An 18162-nucleotide genomic window follows, 5' to 3' on the forward strand; every position below is an offset into this window, starting at 1 on the left:
TCTTGAAGGGCAGAAAGATGTCCTTGGGACTTCCCTACTTCTGCTGCTTTGTTGGCACAAAGCACTTCCGGATAAACTTGTTTTAAGCTGTACAGTCCACAGTTCTCTGAAGTCCCTTCTGAAATCCCCTCAGTTCTGAAGGTAGTAAGTACAGAAGATCCACATACAGAAGATCCTCATAAGGATCATAGAATCATAGAATCGCTCAGGTTGGAAAAGACCTTAAAGATCATTGAGTCCAACCACAACCTAACCATACTACCCTTACTCTTAACAACCCTCCACTAAATCATGTCCCCGAGCACCAAATCCAAGCAGTTTTTAAACACATCCAGGGATGGTGACTCAACCACCTCTCTGGGGAAAAGAAGAAACTGTGTGAAGAATACAGGGACATCAGGTTCAAGCAATAGGCAGCAGAATAGTTGCTGGAGCCCAAGCTTGATTTGGAAATCACTCATTCACAACCCCCCCAACCTCCCCCCCCCCAAAAAACACACACACACACACATACAAAATAAATAAAAGGACAAGGAATGTCCTCAAGTGGTGCTAGGGGAGGTTCAGGTTGGATGTTAGGAAAAATTTCTTCTCCAAAAGAGTGGCCAGGCTGGCACAAGCTGTACAGGGAGGTGGTGGAGTCACTGTCCCTGGAGGTGTTCAAGAAATGTTTAGATGTGGTACTAAAAGACATGGGTTAGTGGGGAAATAGTAGTGCTAGGTGGATGGTTGGACTAGATGATCTCAAAGATCTTTCCCAATCTTGGTGATTCTATGATGGAAGGAAATCTGAGTCATTCAACCCCTTCCCATTGGAGATGGAAGAAAATGTTGAAGAAAGCTGGTGGCAGAGCCCAGGCTTTGATCTCTTAATGGAAAAGCATGGACTCCAGCATGGTGGTGGAGCTATTTTAATAGTTGCATCCTGCTGCAGGAACCATTGTCTAACCATGTTTATCAGTGTCTTAAAAAAGGATGGGGCTCAATTTTAGCTGGGCTGACGACCACCCTGATGGTCTGATGAAGGCAGCTTCGCAAAGGTATTTTGACAGAGGGGTGAAACTGTGCCAGGATCAGTGTTTTTCCCACAAACAGTGATGTTTTAAAATAGGAAGCCTTCTAGATTCTTCTAACAGAAATATGTAAATTGGTGTGAATGACCTTTCAACAGAGGTGTGAAAGCAACAGAAGCAGCAAACAGCAGACACAGGTGGTGACAAGGGATGCTGTTTCTAACTGATCAAATTGAGAAATGAGTTATTTTGGACAAGGCTGGGACAGAGATCTGCTGGGGGAAAGTAAGTGCTCCAGTCTAACAGCAGGAAGCCATTGAGAGTGGCTTTTTTGTGTATGGGAACTGTTGAGTTATGTCCTGATTGAGCACCTGGAGAAAGGACTGGGTCAGCCTGGGAGCACAGGTGAAGGCAGTTCAGCTGTGTGACTGGAAGGAGCCTGGCTGCACCTCTCTTAGACCCCATTTAAGGGCTGACTGCCACGGGGAGGGGGGAATCTCTAGTTGGTGATTTCTCTTTTGTGTGTTTTCCCTGCAAGCCTAGCCGTTCAGAGGTGGGTGGGTACTTTACCTTCCCTTTGTAGCATCTTTCTATCGCGTTAGTCCATTTGTCATTATGCCTCCTGTATCAGTATTCCGCTGCATTGATCTTTTTGATTGTTACATTTTTGCCACTCCTATTAACCAACAGAGTGATAATAGCGATGACAAAAGCCCGCTTCCAACGGTGCAGAGACACATCCAGATGTGAGCTTCTAATCACCACCAAGGAAGTACCCAGAAGACGCTGGGTATCAAAATCAACTTGAAATCGCGCTTAAAATCCGTAGGGATTGCTCTTTGAGCAAGAAGCAATTTGCGCTGCCATACGACCCAGAAAGCTCTGCTGCGTAGCCGGACACAGCAGAGCCGTGGGCGGGAGCTGCTTCTTCCGCCGCGCCGTGCCCGTGCAGTGGGGCCAGTGTGCTCCCTGCCCGCGGGCGCTCGCGGTGAGTACCCCGCCGCTCTCGTGCAGCCGCGTGCGAGGAACGGGGACGGCCGGGGGTGCTGGGGGGCGCTCCGCAGCGGGGTACGGAGCGGGGTTCGGGGAGGTGCGGGTGATGCGGAAGGTGAGCGCGTGATCGCAGGTGGAGCTGAGGGATGGGAATGCTCCCGCTTGAGCTTTTGAGGACCGGTATGGCGCCCCGGGTGTTGCCGAGAGCGTGGGAATAGTGATGCGTCTGTTATGCAGCTCGTGGGCTGAGCGCTGAATAGTTGTTAAAGTTGGGTGGGAAGGGGTATTAAAAGTGTGGGGGGAACCGACAACGGTACAGCTCTGACAGAGCGGCTGTTAGTAACGTGGCTGTGGGGAAACGGGTGCAAGTGAGTAGTTGGGGTGAGTACGGCTTAAAGAAAGATTTGCTCTCTGCTTGCTCTGTCTCATGCGCTAGGATGGACGTGTGACTGAAAGGGACTTTTTGTGACCCAGAAGAGCTGTGCAGTACGTTGGTTCCTCATTGTGCATCTTGTGGTTATGCTGGATAGGAGCCATGGCATGTTAATGACTTTACCAGGTATCGATAGGTGACCGCTACTGAAAAGGTGCTTTCTTGCGGGCGCAGCATTTATTTCTGTGCTTATAAATGCTTCTATAACTTGCAGCGACAGGATCCGAGGGAATGGCATGGAGCTGTGTCAGGGGAGGGGCAGGGGGAAGGGTTTAGAGACAGGGTCTGCACCAGAGGGCAGTGGGCATGGAACGGGCTGCCTTGGGGCTGTGAGCACGGCCCCAGGCTGCTGGAGTTCAAGGAGCATTTGGACGCTGCTCTCAGATATAGGATCTGACTTTTTTAAGTGACTCCTGTGAGGAGCTGGGAGGTGGATTCATTGATCATACAATCCTTAGAGTTGGAAGGGACTTTTAAAAGCCATCTAGCCCCAACTGCCCTGCCATGAATTGATTGTTATGAACCTCTTCTGACTTAGGATATTCTGTGATTTTGTAAATTCTTCTGTTTTGCTGGGGTTTTTTTTTTTTTTGCATATTTTTAGGTATTTCTGAACATCTTAGGGAGGTGCTCTATCACATGGCAAATGCATTGTTCATTGAGCTTGCTGCTGATGCAGTTGTCTTGTTTCTGACTTCTTGATTTTACACAACTTGATATTACCATTCAGATATTCTTACAGACCAAAACTTGGTTTGTTAACACAGTGAGTTTGAAATGCAAAGGTAGGCTTGCAAAGAGCAAGTACGTTTATGATAACATAGAAATGCTTTACAGTTTCTGTTTTTTGTTTTTCTTGCATGTTACTAAAATCTGACAGAAGTTGCGACTTGTTTATGTTCTTGATAGAAGACACTCCAGAGAAGCATCAGCTAGTTTTGCAGACATTGGCAAGAAGGTGTATGTGATACATGTTGTAGAGATTTTTTTTTGTGAAGTAATGTTTGTGTGACACCAGCTACAGTTCCAGGCAGATCTGCAGTTCAGTTGTATTGTGGCAGTATTACCTGATGGAAGTAGTAAGAACAAGTCAAAAGCTGCCTGCTAAGAAAAGCAAGAATGCAACCTTGGTTTTGCCTCACTCCCTCCTTAGAAATATATTTGTGTGTAGGAGGGTGCTATATGCCACGTGGGTTCCTCAGCTCGTGTAATTGAGGGTGTTAATGTATGCCGAGATCTCATGAGCTGTCCAGGGCAACTGACGTGTTATGCTCTTAGTCAAACTGCTGGGCACACTGCACAGCTCTCCTCTCAGTGGATGATGTGCTAATGGATAGAACATGGTTATGTGCAGTTGTGGAGCAAAAATCATTGCCTGGGAAGATCTGAAGGGAGATGTCAACTTTCTTTTTCTGGTTACTTTCTGTCATGAGTGATTTTCTTTTTTTAATAGACCTTTCTACGCAATTACGTGCAGTGAATTTTTTAGTTGCTTGTATCAGTCCTTGAGATGCAAGCACCAGGCTTTCAGAAGCATGTCCACGTTAAACATTTTGTTTTACGTGTACCAGTTCATCCATGAGCAAATGCTAAATGAGAGAATAAACTGCTGCTTTCAGTTCTGTCCATAAATGTGGACCTTTTGATGAACAATCCAGAAAGCTACCACCTTTATAGCTTTCACCTGGCAATTTTTTGCACCACGACTTCAGATCTCTCTCTTCTGTGCAACAGGAGATGGAAAGCTTGTCATTCACCTCAGTTAGTTTGTTTTCCTTAAATGACAAAGCAATAGTTACCATTCACACCATAAACTGATCTATTATTGTCATACATCTCTCATGATCTTTCTCCAGGTGAAGTAGATGCTCTCTTCCAAAATGACTTGTCAAGCCCTGGTTTTGAGTCTGGTTTGTGTTGCGCTTGGAAAGGCAAAAGGTAAGTTGAATTTCGTTAAATCTGCCTACAGATGTTTGGAGAGTTGGTTTCTGACTCCTAAGCCTTCACCAGTCAGAGCAAAGAGCCAAAAGACATGAAATAAGATCACTGGCGCCATTTGACATGCATTAGACAGCTGAGGCGTAGGCAAGTGTGACATAAAGTCTGCTGGATTAGCATTTGGAAACTGGGACATACAGCATCCCATATCTATGGCACTATTTGAGAACCTTTGTTCACTAGAGTTCAGAGCTTCCCATACTGGAACAAATTACAAATTTCTTCTAGTCTCTCTCAAATACACTGCAAACTCTGAAGCTTTGTAGTCTAGAAATTGCCTTTAGCTAGATTTACCCTTCGGTTCTCTGAGAATGGACTTGCACGTGCTTCCTTTGTGTATTCAATCTTCCCCTGGCTTTTAAGAAGTAGAAATTGTTCATGACTCCACTGAGACTGGGAAGGCATGAGTTGGTATAATAAAACTGAGGTGGGAGTATACAGGGATGGGTACAAAAACAGATATGTATTTTATGTGGCTTGGAATGCACCATATCTTCATCTGGTATAAATCAATGTAACTTGATCTCTGATTCTGGGCAGAGGAAGCTCACATAGAAATATGCTTTAGCTGATGGCATTGTTAATTCTGTGGGTAATCCCAGACTTAAAACAATATCAGGCTTCTGCATGCTTGTAATATTTGCCCATTTCACTATTTCATGTTGCTGCAGTGATTACGCAGACTGAGCAAAGAGCGGTGAAGGTGGGTGACAGCGTGACTCTCAGTTGTGCCCTGACAGAGCCCGAGGACATCGTGCAAGTGACATGGCAGAAAGACTCTGTAAAATCACAAAGTAACATAGCTACATACAGCAAGTCAGCAGGATTAAAGATTCAGAAGCCCTACCAAGACCGGATGAATTTCACCAGCCTGTTGCTCAACAACACAAGCATCACTTTCTGGAGTGTGGGAATAGATGACACAGGGTGTTACTTGTGCTTGTTTAACACCTTCCCGTTAGGCTCCTTTTCAGGACGTTCTTGCCTTGAAGTCTACGGTGAGATTCTCTGCAAGGATGTGTCTCCAGTAGAAGGAGAGGGGTTTTCTCCTTAGCATTTCCTTGAGAGTACTTAGAAACCTGAGTGGTAGGAGTATCCCTCGGTGGGGAGCGGTTTAGAAGTAGAGCTTTATTGCTGTGAGCAAGACTTTTTTGGTGTTGTATTCAAGCCTATCATGGTGGCTTTGGTGTTGGGCTGTCCTTGTTTGCTATTTTGTGAGCAACTGCTTAAAAAGTGAGAAATGGAATCTTTGTAAGCCCTAAGCAGTCCTATCTGGAATGTGAGTAGTCCAACACTGCTGCAGATTCCTTTGGGTATTGGCTACACCTCCAGCACTGCGAGCTTTCCTGAGCGTTAGCAGACAGGAGAACAGAAACGGCAAAAAAAACCCTGTTTTTCTTAACAAATCATTGCCAAACCTAGACTTTCAGATAAGGTGAAACTTTTAGGGTACATCACTTCCAGGTAAGAGGGGGAGCATTGGGTCTTGGGGGTGATGGCCTAACAGTGTTGCTGTGCCATGAGGCAGTGTGAGAATCCTGTCAGCTTTGATAATAGTTTATCTGCCACTACTATTGCTGGCCAGGTGCTCTTTGTGATGATGGATTGTCTTGTTTGTGTCTTGGAAGGTCTCAATGGATCTATCCATTACAACATTTCAGAAGGTCATCTGATAGCCACCTGTAATGCTATTGGCCTACCAGAGCCCACCATTAGCTGGAACAGTGTGTTCAATTATACATCTACACAGGAGAAGTTCACGTACGATAATGGAGTCGTGTCCATCACCAGTCAACTGAAGGTCTATGACTCTCAGAACATCAGCAAGGAGGACTTGACCTGCAGAGTAAGCAACGAAAATGAAGAAATGGAATTGCCGATAAGTATGAAAAAAAGTAGGTGACTGAGGCCCTTGTTAGCATTCCCTCAGCCTCTGCACTTTGTGTGGTTGGATTGGAGTCTGCTGGGAAAGAGAGAGAGAGAGAGAGAGAGAGAGTGAAATGACTGTGTGCCAGAGGAGGAGGAAGAGAGCCCTGCTCTGCACTGTGGGTGGCTTAGATGTTGAAGTGGAAGTTTTGAAATTAACAAATTCTCTGTTAGCAACAATTAACCAAATGTTTCAGTTAAACTGATTACAGGTTTTGTTGATACTGCATTCACAGAACCTGTGCGTTACGTTTTAGCTTCTCTGACATTTTTGCTAAGAGACATGCTTATTGCAGTAATGATCAAGGAGGAATGGTATTCCCAGGCAGATAGGTAGGCGATCAGTTCAAGATGCTTATAGTGATGTTATAGGGCAATATTAAATGCAGCAGCATAACTTCTGAATACTTGATAGTGCTGGTTTGATTCTTCTTCCAACATTCTGTTCTGCTGGAAAGGTTTCAGCTCCAGCTCTATGGGTGAGAAGTAAGAGCATGAAAAGCTGAAGTGCCAGCCTCAGTTCACAGGGAAGTGTTAACATAGGTGGTTTAAAATCTGTGTGTGCCCAAATCCAGAGCCTCAAAGGAAAGACCACTTTTCTATTTTGGAAATTAGAAAAATAGGAAGGGCAGATTTGGACTGTGGGTTAGTTCCCGTATTACATGCTTGAGATAAGATTGTTATATGAAAAATAATAAAGAATAGCATAGGACTGACTTCTAATCTTCTCTGAAATTTCAAAAGGAAATTAGTCCTTAATTCTGAGTGATTAATAAATTCTTTGTTGTGTCTTGAATGCAGTTATTTTGTTTTGGCCTTTTAAAAATTTGTACCTCTGAAAGCAGGAAACAGATATTGCTGTTATTCCTCACTAGGAGAGTGGGAAAGCCCAGCAATAGCTTGTTGCTTTAGTAATCTTTCATGGTTTAGAGGAGATATTCAAAAGAATAGCTCAACCTAGCTGTTTTAAGACTTGATATTTTTTGCTTGATTTGAATAGCTTTTAGTTCAGTGAGCTTTCTCATTGTTATCACTGAGCACTGAATTTGGGCTGCTATTATTTTGATTAATAACAATCAGATCATGTGGCTGATACCTAACCAGAGAGGAGCATTTACACTAGAATGTTGTTTAGGACTTCTCACAGGCAGTAAAACACATCTGCCTTCTTTTCTGAAAGTTAGTTTGTCCTTTGCAGCAATGTTATATGTCTAATAGTGAAAGAAATCTTTTATTTTACTAACAAAACCTCAGATTCTGGGTGAATAAAAGGAACACTTTCTAAAGTTTTAGGACGTGAAATTCTACTTGTATTCCAACTATCATACTGACGTTTTCTGGAAAGCATTGGGCAGTATATTCATCTTTGAAGACAATGCATACTCTCTTCTAAGAAATTGCTGCTTGCGTATAGCTTAGCCACAGCTTTTGCAAAATCTTAATAAAGAACTGTTGTAATTGAACAGGCATTTCTCTTGGCTTTTTTTTTCCTCGTTTTCTTGGATAAGTTAGCTTTGTTTCTTGTTTGTTTTCTGCATCTATTTATTTATTTTGTTGTTCATTGCAGAAGAGGGATTCAGGTTCTTGGGTCTGGCTATTGCTGTGACTCTTTCACTTGTCATCTTGGTCCTGATTCTCATTGCACTGCGTTGGAGGAAGAAGATATGTAAGAGGAGCTGAAGTGGTGAGTTACTGTGGCATGGAAACCAATGCTTTTCATAGAGCCATTATAAGGTCTTGCTGTCAGCAGGGAAAACTGAAAATTTTGCTGAGCAATTGTTATGGAGAGTGGGTGGTCTTATTGCCAGACTTTACAGTGTGTTTACAATTTAATCAAATTTGCCTCAGTTTGTATGTAATTTCAAGAGCTGCTTTTGCACTGTTACCACTGAAAACCAGTACAAGACTACAAGTTGAGGGGGGGGGGAGGATATGGGCAGAGCAGGACATACTGACTATGTTTTGCTTTCTAATGGAAGTCTTTTCAAGTGTATTTCAACAATTTTCTTCGTTCTCGTAGAGGGACAATAAAGAATTGAGTGCTTGTCTGCTCAGAGAATTTTTGGCAGGACACTGAGAATCCAGCTCATGAAGAGTTTTGTGCTCTGAGGGCATGGATATTTTCTAGCCGTAGCACCTTGATGCATTTTAAGACACAGTGTGGGACGATGGAAAAGTTAGCTCAAACTTGGTGTGTGAATCTGATTCCTAATTCTGAGTAAAGGAGATAATGCTGTGCCTGTAGGTGTGATGACCTTACAGTGAATCAACTCTAGGCATCGCTACTAATAACAGGATAGCAAGGGAGATATTACAGAAAGGGAAGAAATGACTTCAAAAATCACATGAATTATGGTTATTGCTAATTTTGCTTTTGCATCACGAGATCAGAATGCTGTGCTTGGCTTTAAATTCTATGAGCATGTTTAGAAATACTTTCAGGAGCCAGCAGGCATTAACTCAGTTCATTCCAGAATGTTTAGACATGTGCTTGGTGATGATAATGTGATATAAGTTAAAGAAGTGTTTCCAGGGATGTCAGACCTGTGTATTTTGAACCTGAACCTATGGTGCTTACAGTGAGAAGGGGGTAACCTAGTAAATCTGCTACTGCCAGGGACACACCTCTTTTTTGAGGAAAAAAGATAAATGAATGCTTTTTAGACCCCTTGTACAACTTCCTAGTTTTATATGGTGTTTGAGCTCTACATCATTACTATAAACAATTCAGATAAGATTTTCTGATCAATCTGGAAATGAAAGGGCAAAGAGTCGGCTCTGTATTTTGGTTCTGTTTTCAAGGGTTCAGAAAGAAAAGATGAGATGGTTGTAGAAAAGGTGTATCCCTGTTTCAGAAACACCACTTCCAAGCACCAGTGAGCTTGTAATCAAGCAGACCTAGGAGGAGACACAGTGAGGCAGGGTGACCTGACAGGGGGCTGTAGTCATCCTCTGGAGTAAGATCAAGGAGTGATGGGGCATGCCATATAAGGCCAACTTGTTACATACCTGCACCCTTATGCTGTGGCTGCAGCAGGTGGCTGAAGCAGGAGTGTGAGTTGGACCAGGTTGCTTGTGTCTAGATGAAGCTGAAGTTGCTAACTTACCTTCTGCTATGATTTTGGCCCTTAGATATTAGCAGTTCCCTTTGTGGTTCCAGTGGTGATGTGTAAGGGGACCACTGCAGCAGGCAGCATGGTTAGCTTCACCTCAGGTTCCCAATGCCCTACACCACCACAGGTTCCCTACCTACACCATCTGCTGTGCATCAGAGGGGAAACTTACTTCAGCATCATTTAGCAATGGATGCAAGCTGGTTGTATTAGGGTTTATCAACTGCAGCAAGATTTGCGATCTTCATTTGTTGGTGTTCCTTCTCATTTATGATGGGTTTGGTTAATTCTAGTGCCAAGATGTAACTTATACAGTGGAGCTGGAAGTCTTACATTCTCTGTTCTTTTAAAGTACTGTGCCTTGTTTAGAGTGTTACTACTCACAGCTACCAGGTTGTAATGAGGAAATCCATTCCGTATTCTTACCTCAGCTCTCACTTCAGACCCTTGTATGTTTTTGCACGGGCTTATTTTTTTCTTTGGTGGGCTGTGAGGTATGTGTATGTTCCTAAAGCACAAAGATTTGTATGAAAGAAAGTGGCACCTTACAGGTAGTAAGTTTTATCCTCTGTTATCCTCAGATGGTGTTGGAATGAGGAATAGTACTTACACGCATAGTCCTGAACACACTTCTGTTAACAGTCTAGCAGAGAGCTGAAGTAGCACTGTCTGGAGGATGCCAGTGTCTGAGGCCATTCTCTGGGGCTTCAATGCTCTTTTCATACTGCACTAGCTAAAAAATAAAGCCTTTCCAGTTTTATTAAGATGCCTTTTTTTTTTTTCTTTCCACTAGAACACTGACTTTTTATCTGTGTGGCTGGGGACTCCATCAAAGTTTCTCCTTTCTCTTTCTGCTTCTCTGAGAGGTTTTTTTACTTCTTTTTTTTCCTCCCTTCTCCCCGTGGCAGACACTTGAGAATAGAGTGAAGAGATGAAGTTCAAATATGTCCCATCCCTCAGATACTTGCCTTAGGTACCAGTTAGAAAGTACATATGTATTTTGGTTCTCTGCAGAAGCATCCTGAGTGAAACTTCTTCACAAAGCCTTTCATGTTTCTGAGTAAATGACTTTTTGACAGACAATGAGCAGCTTTGTGATAAGAATTAATGCCAGAGCGTTGGAGAGCTTGCGTCTTCACCCTTGGCTAAGCACAGAAGCAAACTAGATGTGCTGTTACTCTATGAAGGGCAAAGAGCAGGATGTGGTAAATCACCTTTCTGCAGATGGAATTCTGCTCACACTAGTGGTTTGTCACTGCTACACATGCAAGTAAAAAATAAATAAATAAAAAATAAAAAACAACCCTGCACCTTTTCCTAACTGATTCAGCTCACTGTAGAATGAACTGTAAAGCAGTGCAGTCAACAAACCAGCTCACTGGACTGAAGCAAAATAAAGGCTCTTAGACTCAGTAAATTCCTGTGGCTCACCTACCTCATACATGTCTCAACCTGTATGCTTTCCTCAGCATCCGCTTGTTTTTCCAAGACCTGCTGGATGCTCACATTTCAGCCTGGCCAGCTGAAGCTTTACAGTCAGTTCTCAGGAGCTAGCAGTCTCTGGAGGGGATTAAATTCCATGCAAAGGGTTCTCTGGAGATTTGTGGCTTTCTGGGGCTAAGTCTGTTTCACATACGTCTGCAGATACCATCATTGTTGTTTTTCCTTTTAGCGTTGGTATCTACGTAGGAAAATTTGAGCTCCATTGGGTTACAAATGCATGTTTTGCCACATACAGAGTTTTGGAAATAGTACATTTGTGTTTAAAAAGCCATAATAACAGGACAAGAATTCTTGGAGTTTGTTATTGAAAGGTATGATGACTTAAGAGGCTGAGCAGATTAGGAAGGCCTGGAAGAATAAAACATGAAGAGTCATAGAAGAAAAGGCTAGATCTGATTTAAAAATCTGTTCTGTAGAAAACTTTTGCATGGCAATGAGATTCTCTGGTTTGGAAATTGAAACGTTGAAGTTTTCCTTTGTGTGAAAATCTTATGGAATTTATATTTCATACAATTATGTATTTTATTAAGTATTATAATCCTCATTTCAAAAGTAGTTCTGGTCCCCCCACTACAAGAAAGAAGTTGAGGTCCTGGAGTGTGTCCAGACAAGGGCAGCGAAGCTGATGAGGGGTCTGGAGCACAAGTCTGATGGGGATTAGCTGAGGGAGCTGTGATTATTCAGTCTGGAGAAAAGAAGGCTCAGGGGAGACTTTATTGGCCACTACAACAGCCTGAAAAGCTGTTGTGGTGAGGTGGGAGTTGGCCTCTTCTCCCAGGTAACAGTGACAGGACAAGAGGTTATGGCCTTAAGTTGTGCCAGGGGAGGTTCAAGCTGGATGTTAGGAAACATTTCAGGAAGAGTGGTGAGGCATTGGCCCAGGCTGCCCAGGGAGGTGGAGGTGTCACTGTCTCTGGAGATATTCAAGAACTATGGATGCAGCACAGAGGGGCATGGTTAGGGAGGCATGGTGGTAGTGGGTTGGTGTTTGGTAATTGATTCTATGATTCTGTGACAAACCTTTGTGAGAATATGGCTAACAGATGTTGAAGAGATGCTTTGGCTTGAAATGCCTGGAATGTTACGTGAGCACTATAAAACAGTGGAAATATCTCTGAAGCACCAACTATAAATTACTAACCTGAATAGGAATTAAAGGTTCCTTAATTATTATTTTTTTGAATTTCTGGAGTTGCTGAAAATGATACAGATTCAGCCTTGTTAAGCTGCCAATGGTATCTTTGCTGGTCAGCTATAATACATAGTTAATAAAAAATCAAATTTTGGGGGCTGAAGGTATCCCAGAAGTCTGGGAAATATGGAAGTGTTGTGCATTGGATTCCAGTTATTCAGGAAACTTTCCAGCAACAAGCACTTGTAGAGACTTGCTATTTTTCTGTCGTGTTTCTGTTTACAATAAAGAGAATTATTTTTGGAGTATTCTCAAGTACTTATTTTTGGGAAGGTTGTGTGTTGGCTTAAGGTTATGCAAGTTCTCATTTAATTGGTATGACTTGTTTGTTCAGTGTGCTTTGACTCACTGCTGTGCTTTTTTTTGTAAGAGTGGCAAACCTGATAGTTATGAACAACATGGGAAGAGGTTGGTCTTAGGAGACTTCTCTGAATAGTTTTCCTGAACTGACAGCTGAATATCAGTCTTTCAGAGGATGCACAGCCAGCTATGCCCATGGGAATGGTCTCTGGATACTGTGGCATTCCGGGGGGGAGGTTAGTCTATGGTCACATTGGTTCCCTCTCCTGTGGCTTCACTGTGAGCAAAGGATTCTATTTGCAGCTTCATTCCTTTTCACTTCTTAACCCTAAATAAAAACACAAAACAAAAACCCCCAAAACCACAGCTTAAAAAAATACAACCAAAATATATAACCAAAAACGTAACCAAGAAGACTTAAATAGCCTTAAGAGAAAAACAAAAAGGGCCAATACAAACACTCATCAGCAGAGTGGTAATTTAGAGGCCATCATGTGCAGCTGCCCAGAAAGTTTCATGACATAGCTCCTGTTTGATAGTAAGTCATTTTAAAATTGTTCTGTTTACAAAAGCGCACCCAGCAGTACTTTCCAGTCTGCTCCATACAGAGAGCAGGCTATGGATGCTCTTTGGAGCATCCCATCTTTTAATATTCTCTGCTTAAATCACTATGGGCAGGAGAGCTGATACTCTCTCTCTTTCCCATCGTGCTTTCCTGTAATGTGTTCCTTTTGCTGGAGGAGGAGCACGATTTTCATCCTGCCTTCCATCGTGGAGAGCAGTGAGCAAGGAGACCTCTCAAAATTGTCTTGCCTCACTGGAGGAGAGGTGCTTTGGCATGTGCTGCTAAAAATGGCCCTCTGTCTGCAGAGGCCTTTGCTAGGTGTGACTACCAGAGTGTCTATTCTATGCACCATATCTGCTTTTATTTCCCCATGAAATAATTTCCCAGTCCTTCCTCCTTCTTTTATGCAAACAGTAGAGCATTGTGTATAACCAGAGAACGGCCAGCATTTGAAAAGGCTGATAAATAGCATTCCTGTGAAACATCATTTGGCTGCTTGAACTTCTTGTTCTTGGGGAATCAATTTTAAATTCTGATATGTTTTTCCTTTTTTTTTTTTTTTTTTAAAAAAAAAAAAAAACAAAACAACTTCAGCAGTAGACAGTGTTATTGGACAAGGAGGTGGAAACCTTTCTTAGTCCTCTACGCAGAAAGCAAGGATGGCAGGGCTTCTATGTTTCACGTCTCTACTAAATCTGTTAGCTGTCATTTTCTAAGTAGGTTGCTATGTCTTGTCTTTTGGATACATTACTTGTCACTGAAATGAGAGCAAGTGGTAGGCTAGCCATAAACCCAGCGTGTTAAAAACTAAGTAGTTTTGCAAGTCTTTTCCATTGTGATTTTTCTAAGCGTTGTTATTATTGCATGTGTTTAATAGAGCTGTCCTCTGATTCATAATCATAATATGTACTTCAGATCAGTGTTTTGCAAAATCTGCAATATTGTTTGAATGGGTGTTCATAATTTTAGTTTAACAAAAAGGAAGTGTAATAATTCTACCTATTCCTTTGCAGTTGTATTTGTAGGAAATAGAAAATCTTTTTTTTTCCCAGTACTTAGTTTTATAATATGCAAATTGATTTATACTAATCCTGGAAATTTATCATGCTGTACTTGCTGTGTCTTGCTTGGAAATGCTTGCTTATTTATGGTCTTCTGTTTAAACGTGTAGTAAGACCTTGCATTCAGGTGCCAGTGTGGTCCATCCAAAAAGGGTTGTGGCAGTTTTCCACTTACTTTCAGAGTGATGCAAGCAAATGACTCTCAAGCCATACTTACTATGTGCCTCTCTGGTTCATCCTTTTTCAGCTTTTTTCTTTGTTTTCTAGGGTTGCAGAGGATTTCCATTCATCTGGATCATTACAGCCTAGCATCCTGAAGTCAACACTAAAAGCAGAGACTTGCATGACTGGAAGGTAGCAGCAATAAAAGGAAAACACATCAGGACCAAAGCTCTGAGCTCTCTACTCAGCATCTTAATTGCTGAAAGACTGGCAGGGTGTTTGATTTCTGATCTAAAGACTACATCACGAGGAAGAGGACCAGAGGGAATGCTTAGTCCTCTCTTCTGCTGCCAGACGATATCTGCTCTGCTTATGCCGTTCCTGGTACTGCTAGTCTGCAAATGTATTTGCTTTCTTCCCATGGAAGCTGTGAGCAATCTGGAGGTCCTCTTCAGTGTGTAACTGCTCTCAGTAAAGAGCTGGAGGGATTATTTTACTAATAGCTTTCTGCATTGTTACGCTTTGCGACTCAGTGATTCATCATTTTCTTCCTGCCGTCTCCTTTTCTTTCTTACCCAGCTAATGCAGCTCCTTGCTCTTCATTGAAAGTGTCAACAGCTGTATTTCTGAGCTACCTCTAGAAAGATCTGCTGCTGGAGGTCTCAAACTGCACCAAATCTGCCAAAATTATTGGTAAAAGGTCAGAAGGATTCCAGTCAGGCGACAGATTAAAGGCAGTAGCAGTCATGGTTGGGAAAGAAGTGTTTTCAGTAATTTATTTTATATGGCTTTCTTTCAAATCCTGTTTTGGTTTGTTTGTTAGTTAGTTGATTATTTAATATGTAAATGAGGAAGAGAAGATTGAAACAAAGCTCAGTAGTGGAACTACTGTCATACCTTCCTTTATGTCTGCTTTGCTGTCATTCTCTCTGCCTTCTCATGCAGTGCTGTTAATGCCCCAGCCTGTTGCTTGCTTGCTTGTCAAAAAGCATGGACTGGCCTTCTTGATCATCCTCGTGGTCATCTGATACGCTGCTCCATCCCTTGTCTCTGTCTATTCTTGTTGCTTGTATTTAAGCAAAGACAAATTGTTCTGTTGGCCAAAGGCAATTATTCCTTACATAGACTTGTGTGGGATGTTACACCCTAAGCTAACTGTGCTATGGCACTGTGGATTTAGCAGGGTCAATGGAAAGTTTTTACAGAAGCTGAATTTGTTGCTTTGCTATGATTTTGATGGTAGAGGAAGGCATTGTGTTCCTCTTAGAAACTGAGACCTGACTGCTTCTGCTGCAGGTAGAATCAGAGCCTCTCCAAGTTTTTTCGTTTTGTTTTGTTTTCCCTTCTGATTGCCAACCTGTGTCTGAAGGTCTGATCATTTCCAGGCTTGCTCCCATGTTTGCCTGTCTCACTTCCTCTCCCTGCTGCAGCATGGCTCTGGGAGCATCGAGCTCCCTGCACTGCCTTGCACCCGTCTGATTTGCAGGGTGTCAACACTTAGGAATGCCTCTGCCTCCCTGGGCCTATCGTGTACCTCTGGCTGTGCCAACTTCATGGACCATGTCTCTGGCAGAATGGATGGATAAAGGGACTGCAGGGGTCCTCTATTAATTTCTCCTCTACTGATGAGCACTGACGTTTAAAGTCTTGCTCAGTCTTTGTTCTGTCTTAATATTTGTCAGTTCCTCAGGATCACTGCCAGTCTTTTGGGTTTAAATAGTGTTTGTGCATCTGAACTGCTCCATCTCATGAGACACGTGGAGGTTAAGACTGTGCTTCCTCACACGCGTGTGGAATGGTTGGGACTAGAAGGCTGTGGAGGGCAGCTCTGGAGGTGTCTGGCACAAACCCAAGTGCACAAGCCGGCGAAAAAGTCAACAGAGAAGTTTAGCAGGAGCTAAATTCTACATTTCAGAACAGAGTTATTATTCTGGCTGGACTTCTACAGAACAAATGACTTACAGAGTGGCTGCCTCTCTAGGGCCAAAAAAAAGTGTGTGGTTATGTCTGTGTGTATCACTGACCATGAGTGTTGATGTTGACGAGCTGCTGTGCAGGTGCAGTGTGACTTATTTATCTGTATAAATAACTTCAATAAATTTACTTGGTAAAAATACTTGATCCAGTTCAAACACCAACTGCTCCATAATTTTCTGCTTATAGATTTGCAATACCTGAAATGCTTCATTTTTAAATCCTAGATCTGCTGAGGTGTTGGTTGGCTTACCAGTTGGGCTGAGCAGTGCTCATGGGTGGGGTAGGAACTAAGCAATTGGGGCTGCAGGGTTAAATGACCTTAGGGAAACTAGACTAGCCACCCTGCACTTCACAAAAGTTAACAAATGCAGAACAGCAGCCTTCCTGAGGTAAACCCCAAGGTCGTGTATAAGATGCTTTTTTTGGCTGACAGCCCATTTCTCAGAACCTTTTGAGACATTTGCTTTTATTCTGAAGTCACAATGAATGTCATTCCTCCAGCTGTGTCCTCTCTTTGTGTGCTTTTGTCCCTGGCATGCAAAACGAAGCTACTATTCTAAGTCTTCAGTTGTGCTAACTGAAGGGACAGGAAGGAGCAGGCTGTGCTAGAGATAACAATGTCCATGTGTGACTGATGGAAACAGTAAAACCTTAGCAGGCAGAGCTTGGCTTCTAGGAAAGAGAGTTTGTGGAAAAAAAAGTATTGCATTTGTTGAGAGTACTGGGCTTTTATTCTTGTTCTTGCCCTGACCACCAGCCCGACATCAGGCCAGCTGCTTGAGGTGGCTGTACAACTGCATTTTGCCTGTATCCTAACGTCATTTTTCACTGATCCATTTGCTTTGTAAGTGTGCTAGTAGCTGTCCTTCTCATTGTTCAACATAACAAGATGTTATGCTGAGCAGGAGGAAATGCAGGATAATTTTAGAAGCTAAGAGGATGTATGATTGTTTGTTTTTGTGTGTGTGTGTGGATTTCTTTTTTTAAGTTAGGCTGAAGTTAGCAGGAAAGTTATGTGTGTTCTTGCTCAGTGCCATTGATGAGCAGTGCTCAAAAGGGCTGTTGAGCTGAAAGATCTTAATGTGAATTTCTAATGTTGTTTAGAGAGCCATGTTCACTTCCTGCACGTGGACAGACAGGCCATGGCTGTCTCCTCTTAGGGACCTTATGCCATTTTTTATTCTGAGTGAGATGTTACTATTTCCAAGGCTTTAATCTCATGCATCAGTCAAACATCAGTCTTCCATAGATCTTTCTGTATAGGCAACCACATAATGACTCACTGGTGTGTTGGAAGAAACTCACTTTGCTGGTTTTCCAGCAGTTGGAAACTCTATAGTGTGGTGTTGGTGCTTCCTGGCACCCAGTAGCTCTGCTTGTGAGAAGGAAGTATGACCCCCTGAATGCGCTGAACCAAGGGGTAAAGAGCAGGCCAGTAGCCCAAACTGCTAATCAGTTTCCTTAAGGAAATGGAGGAGTTGGATTTCCTTGTTAATTGCAGTTTAGTAAATCAATGCAAAACAATGTATTTCAATGTGGTAGTCTGATTAAAAAAAGGAAGTAGGGGTTTCCCGCTGCTGACTTACAAGGGGAGTTAAGCAGCACAGGTCACTTTCTTGCTGTGTGAAGCATCTGCCAGGCAGGTTGCAGGCAGACTGGGTGGAAGCGGAGGTGACTGTCCCCACCCTGAGCAGCTTGAGCATCCTGTCAGGACTCATGGAAAAGAAGATGTGCTACTGTGGGCCTGTAGAGCACTGTGACCTGTGCTTTACTGGGAAGGAAAAGGGAAGCACGCACTCTCAACTATTGCACTGACGTTAAGCTTGATTTATGTCAAGCAGCTGGGGATTTCTGCTAACTGATTTTTACTTAGGGTGACATATACTGGCATAGTTCTGCCTTCCTTACTGGCAGCACAGAAGAAGA

General features: G+C 42.8%; 1 protein-coding gene across 6 annotated transcripts; it reads left to right on the plus strand.

The window, feature by feature from the left end:
• Nucleotides 1-1466: 1466 nt before the first annotated feature.
• LOC125699293 (OX-2 membrane glycoprotein-like) lies at nucleotides 1467-16375 on the plus strand. Of its 6 annotated transcripts, none has more exons than XM_048958700.1 (7): nucleotides 1467-1566; nucleotides 1704-2001; nucleotides 4296-4377; nucleotides 5109-5435; nucleotides 6066-6332; nucleotides 7931-8047; nucleotides 14365-16375. In XM_048958700.1, the coding sequence occupies exons 3-6, from the start codon at nucleotides 4305-4307 to the stop codon at nucleotides 8041-8043; spliced, it is 780 nt and encodes a 259-aa protein (XP_048814657.1). In that variant the 5' UTR covers nucleotides 1467-1566; nucleotides 1704-2001; nucleotides 4296-4304; the 3' UTR covers nucleotides 8044-8047; nucleotides 14365-16375. The 6 variants fall into 6 exon arrangements, with proteins under 6 accessions (XP_048814657.1, XP_048814662.1, XP_048814689.1 ...); XM_048958701.1 differs by lacking the exon at nucleotides 1467-1566 and adding an exon at nucleotides 2443-2565 and having other exon boundaries at nucleotides 1710-2001; XM_048958705.1 differs by lacking the exon at nucleotides 1704-2001 and having other exon boundaries at nucleotides 1502-1566.
• Nucleotides 16376-18162: the final 1787 nt, after the last annotated feature.

The sequence above is a fragment of the Lagopus muta genome, chromosome 1, assembly GCF_023343835.1.
Source record: "Lagopus muta isolate bLagMut1 chromosome 1, bLagMut1 primary, whole genome shotgun sequence".
Classification (NCBI taxonomy): Eukaryota; Metazoa; Chordata; class Aves; order Galliformes; family Phasianidae; genus Lagopus; species Lagopus muta.